The 8,801-nt window shown below is 34.8% G+C and overlaps 1 protein-coding gene across 1 annotated transcript; it reads left to right on the top strand.

Moving 5' to 3' along the window:
• The first annotated feature begins 3,837 nt into the window (after positions 1-3,837).
• Positions 3,838-8,540, top strand: CYP90D1 (cytochrome P450, family 90, subfamily D, polypeptide 1). The gene is given in 9 exon segments (XM_021439123.2): positions 3,838-4,159; positions 4,588-4,912; positions 5,436-5,585; positions 5,679-5,769; positions 5,772-5,923; positions 6,542-6,631; positions 6,770-6,955; positions 7,090-7,214; positions 8,160-8,540. Coding segments are annotated over 9 exon segments (1,437 nt in total). The 5' UTR covers positions 3,838-3,935; the 3' UTR covers positions 8,254-8,540.
• Positions 8,541-8,801: the final 261 nt, after the last annotated feature.

The following is an 8,801-nucleotide window of genomic DNA, read 5'->3' as shown; positions in this document are numbered from 1 at the left end:
CTCTGCCACTCTTACTTAAATCTGCAATGCATTATTGGAGATTAGATGACTGCTGCCACTTTTGTGTCTGCTCGTTAAACCATCAGCTGGCTTCCAGCAGCAGACGTCCAGAAGTGAATGGAACTTGAAGTCCAGTCAGACTGATCTCTTTTGAGTGACCTAAATTGTTCAACTTGATAGACTGTCCAAGTGCAAGTAAATAATAGTGCGACTTAGATTCCAGTAATCTTGGCAAAAAAAGGAGCAGTGTTTCATACACCACCAAAACTTCATCTTCCTTTTGAAGTGGAGTAAGCTTTGGCCTTCCAATACTTTTTCTGGCTGTGGGTTGCCTTCTTATATCTAAAATGTCAATGAAGTAATAGGGGTGTTTATAAGGACAGTGCTTATTTATACTTACCGAGCTCAGCTTAGTCCACCTGATTTACCAAGCTTAGATTTCGGTTCATGCTGTCTCAACCTTAAACCCACTTGTCTACTTTGAATTAGCAATATCAAGTTAAGATAATGGATGGACTAGGGAATAACTAATGAATTTCATCTTCATATCATCATTATCATTGCAATGGGGGAATTCAATCTCATTTGCTGTCTCCTTTTGTTTTAAATATGGGGATGAAAGGCATATTGTCCAACTTTAAGGCGTAGAGATTCACATGGGCCTAATGCAACTATGCAAGCATGCACGATTTCCCAAAAGGATGTGGACAGCACCCCTAATTCTCAAAGTTCCCACATCATGCAATACCAAACCAACTCCAAAACTACCTAACAGGCCAACATTCTAAGCTCTACAAATGAATCTTTCTTTCCCCCAGATATCCCCTAAGTAATACGAATATAATCTAAGGTTTCTAAATTTCTTTACCTTTTCAAAGAACATAGCAATATATCAAATATACCCGATATATTCTCTAGGATTCTTAAAAGATATAATAGAATTAAACAAATGCAACCCATAAAAAGAACATGAGAGAGAAAGCCGGTTGATTAGCAAAGCAATTTGACGCAATCATGATATGGAAAAATTAGAGTATTAATTTAACAAAACATAGATACTTAATCATAAGTTAGGGTTGTTTGAACATATGGGCAAAAGGCAAGCCATGGAATGGAGCTGGCGGATTAGGGAATTAAATATTACATGGGGAATCAAGAAAAAATCGGGGCCATTGTGATGAATATTGAATCAAATCTGACAACAGTCAAAGGAGGAATTTTATAAGTTAAGAAAAGCTAGGTTTATAATGGGCTTCATACTTTTGTTTATTTTCCTTCTTTCTGCATTCTGAAATGACATTTTTGCCTCAACCAAGCCATGTTTGATGCTGTATTTGAGGTCAATCATGACCACCCATTTCATCTTTTTGATTGAAAAGTTTTGGCATGTTTATGTTTATTAGATTAAGGGAAGGCATAGGGGCAGATTGACATAATTTAAAGTATTTTTTGGGTATATAAAGAGAGGTAGCCACATGCGGCCTCTCCCTTATAAAATCAGAAAGGATGGGCACGAAAGAAGCATGAGAGGTTGGCCTAGGATTTTTGTGCATGTATTTGTATCAAAGGATTGGGTCATAATTTCATTGGAGAGAGATAAGAGTTAAGGACAAAACAAAAGTTGAAGAAAGAAAGAGAGAGAGAGGAAAGGGAAAACAAAAAAAAAAAGGAAAAGATATTGATGATGGAGAGAATGTGGTTGGACTTATTGAATCTCACATGAAAGCACGAGGGCAGCCAGCTGCTGCTGCTACCCTGCACCTGTCAAGGGAAGAGGGCCTGGCCTGGACGCCTCTCATCAAACCCACAGTTACCACAAGACCAATCATGCAACTTTGAGTGGGGACTAGTTTTCCCCTCCTCCCCCTAATATTATTAATTATTATTTAATTAACTTTATCATTATCATCAAGGGAATTTCTTTTATAGCAATATTTATTTTGTTCTCTTTTCTTTCACCTTGGTAACAATTATTTGGCGCATGCCACCCATGATTGTAACCAAACTCTTCCCCCAATGGGGGCCATACAAAGAAAAAACTCATCCGTGGGATGTTTCTTTCTCAACATGTTTTCACGTTTCCCTTCCTCATTCAACCTTTTTTCTTATTATCATTATTAATACACACAAACAAGGCACTATTGACTTGAATTTCAGGATTTCTTTATTCTTATAATCACACATGGTTTTGCTCCCAAACTAACAGCTCCTATTACCTATCTATTATCTTAAATCAAAGTGCTTAAACACCTTATAACAATATAAATTTTAAAATCAAATCTTCATATAACTGTTACGTGTATATATATATATATATATATATATATATATATATATATGCTTGGGTGAAATTATTTCCCCCAGCTCCACCCTAAACAGTTTGAGCAGATCCAGATGTACTTTCCCAAAGTTGTTTTTTCCTATATATAGGAGACAATCATGAAACCGTACAATAAGAAGCAAAAAAAAAAATAGTAGTATAGTATCAGTCTTGATGCCAATCCGTGCTTTTCCACGTACTTCAATTCAATATTTATATTTTTGCATTAACATCGATATACTGTACAACTGAAATTGTTTGTTAGGTTAAATAATGGGAGATCTCTTTCTAATTCTTGCTTTTACCTAAACTTGAAATTATATATAAAAGGAACCTTTTAACTTATAATTTACCTGCCTTTGTTCATTGGTAACCTTATGTAATTAGCTACCGTTAAGCATCAAATATTGGAACTTTGTGTCTAAAAGCAACAAAGGGATAGGTGCTCTCCAAAAGGAACCGGACCCCTTGTATATAATTATATAATGCATTAGTCGTTGGTGTAAATGGGGATTTGATGGAATTCAAAGAATAGGTAAAATTGATTTCAATGTGAGTCTTTAAATAGATACTATCTTTAAAATTTATTTTACCTCATCACTTTATATGTAAAAGGTAATAATACGAATAGCTTTAAAAATACAATAAAGCTAACGTTTATTTCATCTTATAATTAACGAGAGTAAACCGTTAGATACTTGAGGGTTTACAAAGTTATTTGGTTTTAAAATCTACTTTCTGCAGCAAATAGACCATTAGAAATTTGAAAGCTTTTGTAGTTGATGGAAACTTTGTTTATGTTATTAGAATGCAATATTTTTCTTTCTCTTTATATTTTTGCTTTTATTTTTGTGTTTGCTTTGATCTGTCAAAGTGGTTGGCAACAAATCCTTTATATAGACTTGTAACCAAACTCTTCTTCATGGACACAACTTTTTTATTAAGACATCATTTTGTTTAAAAAATATTTTTTCATTTTACCAAATACAACTTTTAAATAAAGTTATTATTTTATAAAAAGATAACTATTCATTTCATAAATTTTAACTTTTGAAACAATAATTTTTCATATTTAACTTTTAAGTTATGGTGTCTTTTCAATATGTCTCATAACTTTTGAATGTCATTTTATTAAGAGACATAACTATTCATATGAAAACCTGTCCATAATCCAATAAACACATTATATTTGTTTATATGACATAATTCTTGAATTAAGATAACTTTTCATTTTATGACATAACTTTTAATTTTGAAAATATATCAACATTAACTCATTGAAATGTAATTCTAATTCGCTTATCCATGCATGATGCATCTCCCGGTACAAATATTCTCTCCCTAACTGGATTCAAGGCTCCAATCTTTTTTTTTTCCTCTCTCTGTCTCTCACTCGCTGGCTTTTTATCCCTTTGTTCTTTCCTTTTGTCATCCACACGCGTGCACGTACGCATGCATATCATATTTCCATAACAACACAAAGTAAGAAAAAAAATTGTCTGTTGAGAGTACAATTGTTTACTAGCATGATTAAGGGTATTTAAGAGCAGCACAGAGAGAGAGAGAGAGAAAGCGTGCGTGCGTGCGTGCGGCGGGGAAGAAGAAAAATCCATCCATGATGGAGAGTTCATTGTGGGTTGTGTTTGTGACAGCAGTTTTGTTTTGCATCAAATATCTCTATAGCAAAAGCAAGTTGAGTCTAAGATCATCTTCATCAAAAAACTCATGCCAGCTTCCTTCAGGAACTCTCGGATGGCCTTTTATTGGGGAAACCATCGAGTTTATCACTTGTGCTTACTCAGACCGCCCTGAGAGCTTCATGGATAGGCGTCGCCGCATGTAAGTTTTATTTACTATATACAAATATGTGTGTGTGTGTGTGTGGGTGGGTGTTGGTTTCTCAGCCTTCTTTTATTTTCTTTTTACCCTAAATATATATATATATATGTTTTAATGTATACTAAAATTTAAATGAAGATTTCATGTCATCATCTTCAGTACTTCACCTAATCTGTGGTTAAAGCTGGTTCCCTAAATTTATTTCTATGTATTATTTCTTTAAAAAAGTTTCAGAACCAGTACCCTTAAGTGTGATTAATTTTCCTTTAGTTTGATGAATAATACGATGCTAAAAAGATTAGGGTTACTTTTTGATTTCATATGTGGTTTCTATACATAACTAGAGTCAAGGCAGTGTTATTACAATTTATGAAGATAAAGGAAAGCTATAAGAGGATATGTATGTATGTATCTGGGTTATTTTGCAGGTATGGCAAAGTGTTCAAGTCACACATATTTGGAACTCCAACAATTGTTTCAACAGACGCAGAAGTGAGTAGATTTGTTCTACAAAGTGATGCGAAGGCTTTCGTGCCCTTTTATCCGAAATCCCTCACTGAGTTGATGGGAAACTCCTCCATTCTGCTAATCAATGGGAGCTTACAAAGGAAAATCCATGGTCTTATAGGATCCTTCTTCAAGTCTCCACATCTCAAAGATCAGATCACTAAAGACATGCAACATTATGTCCAACAATCAATGGATAAATGGAGAGATGATCAGCCCATATACATACAAGATGAAACCAAAAATGTTAGTGCCTTTCTCTCTTTGAGTGTGTTGAAGTAAATATTCCTTTCATTGAAGTTTGTTCTCTGGCATTAGTTTTCCCTCAAAGTTTTAGGATAACTTTTTGAAAAGAGTTCCTCCCAGACACAGGATAAAACAAAAGATGCCGTCTCTCTTAAATCTATATCTGGTTTTTTCTTCCAAGTTTGAGGAGTTTCGTAAGGAACTAGCTAGGTGCCCCCCCAAAAGACACAAGGAAAAATAAACAGCACACGCAGACAAAACTCACACACGTGCGCACAAACTCTCTCTCTTTATCTCTATCCCCCTATATAGTGAAAGGAATCATTGAAGTTTGAATTTTATCTCTGGCTTCTACTTAAGTTTAAATACGGTTTTGCTGGAAAGTAAAAACAACCCAGTTGAGATCATGGAGGTTACAATGATTTTGCATGAATAATTTTGTCTGAGAAATTTGCTTCATAATGATTGTGCTATATATTCCTTTTGAAAAGTTACTAAGAAAATACCCTTTTCTTGTCTCCAGATTGCCTTTCAAGTACTAGTCAAGGCATTGATTAGTTTGAATCCAGGTGAAGAAATGGAACTTCTCAAAAAACAGTTCCAAGAATTTATATTAGGCCTAATGTCTTTACCTGTAAAAGTACCCGGAAGTCAACTTTATCGATCCTTGCAGGTAAACTCTATTCACATTTAATTTTTCTCTATTAGTATTGTATATATAAATATGGAGGGTCTAAGAAGGAAACCTGTTGAATTTCACTTCCAGGCGAAGGAGAGAATGGTTAAGATTGTACACAAAATCATCCAATCTAAAAGGAATTCTGGCATCTCAACAGTTGCAAAAGATGTGGTCGACGTTTGCTCAAAGATGCTAGTGAACTATTAACAGATGATCTAATAGCAGATAACATGATTGATATGATGATCCCTGGTGAAGATTCAGTGCCGGTCCTAATGACTCTTGCAATAAAATACCTTTCAGATTGCCCTGCTGCGCTGCATCAATTGACGGTATGCACTTTTTCTGTTGGAATTTATATATCAGCAATATCATGTCACTCCTCCATTTCCCTGAGAAAATTGCCAATATCATTTCCATGACTCATTGGCTTTATGTTGCTATCATAATCTAGCTCGAATTGACTTGGGGTCAGCAAGTGCCTATTTAGAAACTTTGGAAAGTCATTTTGGATTAGTATATTTTCTTTGGGCTACTGTGAGATTCAAGACCTTTTTTTTTTCTGACTAATTTGAACTTGTCACTGAAGTGATTTGCTTGTCCTTATAGGAAGTGTCTGCTTGCCACTAGTTTTTATTTGACCATCTAGGCACAAGTGGCACGCTTGACTAGGATTGCCATGATCACTTGCTAGGGTTTTGTCCACACTATACATAATTTCTACTTGATAGCAAGTGCCCTTTCTAATCGATGTAACTCGTATGATATACGTTTCAACTTTCCAATTAGTCGGTCTTGAACCGCCTCCCTACCCACCCAAAATGTATATTTTTAAGATAAAGCAGCAAACTTATGCTTTTAAATATTCTTTAAATTCTAATTCTATGGATACTGTTGCTTGTTTGTATATTCTTGTCTAGCTTTTCTGATGAACTCTGGAAATTTTTTAGGAGGAAAACATGAAGCTGAAAAAGCTCAAAGCTCAGAATGGACAGCCATTGATTTGGAGTGATTACTTATCATTACCTTTTACACAAAGCGTAAGTTCAACCAATAAAATTAAGATTGCATTGCATATATATTGCAGAAAGGAATGACATGGGACTAAAAGAAATTAAACTAATTAATTAATTATTAGCTAGCTCCAATAATTAAGGTTGCATTATATGGTTAAGCAGGTTATTACAGAGACTCTCAGGATGGGAAACATTATAATAGGGGTGATGAGAAAGGCCATGAAGGACATAGAGATAAAAGGGTATCTAATACCAAAAGGATGGTGCTTTTTTGCGTATTTTAGATCAGTTCATCTTGATGAAAATCACTATGATTGGCCTTATCAGTTCAATCCATGGAGATGGCAAGTAAGAGTAAATGGACCCTTTTAATTTCCTTTTGGTGCTATACACACACACACACACATACATTGTCCTTCTTCTGCTTGTTATCTATTCGTGTTGCTTAGCATTAAACTCATAGACTGGGGGATTCATCACAGGACAAAGACGTAATTAGCAGCTACAACTTCACCCCATTTGGAGGTGGGCAAAGGCTGTGTCCTGGACTTGACTTGGCCAGGCTGGAAGCTTCCATTTTCTTACACCATTTTGTGACCACTTTCAGGTAACAAACACTCCCAATTTGAGCCTTCGTATAAAACTAAAAATTGGAATGAGTTACTTGCTTTTTTACATTATAAAGGGACAAACCAGGGAAGAGCCACCTTTGAAGGCTGTCATGCACGCTCAAACGCTAGTTTTTTCTTCACTTTTACCACATGAACCAAGACAAAATCATAACAAAAGAGACTGAACTTTCTGTCCTTTTGGGCTCAGTAGCTGTTAACAAGGCATCGCATTTCCATATATACTTGCTTTCCAAGTACATGCATTTTGGTGTTTTCAACATGTGATGATGACCTTCGAAAACCATACTCCATTCATCTTTTCCTGCTCCAACAGGTGTTCAAGCTATACCAACACATAGTCAAAAATCATAGCTTAAACTTTCAGCTGAAAAGCCAAATTCCATGAATATTGTTCCCTTGATGGGTTGAAGCACATGTGGCCGTGGCCAAACTGATTTAATTAGAATCATTCAATTTATGGGGTCTCACTTTAATTTCTTCCTTGGATTTGGCATTTTCAAAATTTCTTTTTTCTTTGGTCAAATGCATTGAGCACATAACATTATTAATCAAATCATTCATAGTCTTTGCCGACATTGATTATATAATGCCTGTATTAAGTCTAGCTTTATGGTACATAAAAGTTTGACTACATAAAGATATTGCTAATGCTAATAGCCATGCATTTTAGGGTTCAGACCAACAATGGTTGCTGTCTGATCTCGATAATTAAAATTATTCAATACTCTAAAACCTATGTAGTGTATATTTATTAGCCAGTGGGCTTTCCACTAGGTACAAGGCTAGATATTTTTGTTTAATATAGCTAGGAGAAAAACAATGTACATGTGATCTTGGTCTCACCCCTAATATCTTGACTGTTTGATTTTATGAATTTTAAAAAGAATTAAAACTAACGAATTCTCTAAACTTACATGCAGATGGGTGGCCGAAGATGACACGATTGTCAACTTTCCAACAGTAAGAATGAAGAAGAGAATGCCGATTTGGGTCAAAAGAAGGGAAGACTCCTAGTAACCTAAGCTTGCTTTTGGCTAAGAAAACTTTAAGCAGAAACTTCCAATCCAATGACATAAGACAACCCAGCAAGAAATTCTCAAAGCAAAGAAAATAAAAAAGGGTTTGGCCACAGTGCACAGGTGTGGGGGGGCATTGACAAGTTGCAATGTTCGTTATCTTTCGAAGGATAGGGGCATTGCAGATTTAGACATTAATTGGAAGTAAATATACATATATATATATATATATATATTTTAACTATGGGACCAATAAATTATCCCCTGATTTTGCATTATAATTCCCTATCCCTCTTGTTTTTCACCTTAGCAATATGTAAAATAGTAATAATAAAGTAATAAAAGGTTATTTATTAAGATAGTCTCATTTTTTTCTTCTTTTTCTTTTTCTTTGGATGAGATCAAATAACTTTCTTCAAAATATCTAATCAAATTGTTTTGCTGTTGTAAATGGTTTAGACTTTGTGATGTATAGTACGTGGATATATCAATTAAGTTGATTCAGGACACATATGTTATAGGCTGTTATCATGCATGTTCATATAC

This window comes from Theobroma umbraticum, unplaced genomic scaffold (assembly GCF_002168275.2).
Source record: "Theobroma umbraticum cultivar Fairchild unplaced genomic scaffold, ASM216827v3 scaffold_204.0, whole genome shotgun sequence".
In the NCBI taxonomy this organism is placed as follows: domain Eukaryota; kingdom Viridiplantae; phylum Streptophyta; class Magnoliopsida; order Malvales; family Malvaceae; genus Theobroma; species Theobroma umbraticum.
Note: the sequence above shows the minus strand (reverse complement) of the source record. Positions and strands in the feature narration are given on the sequence as shown.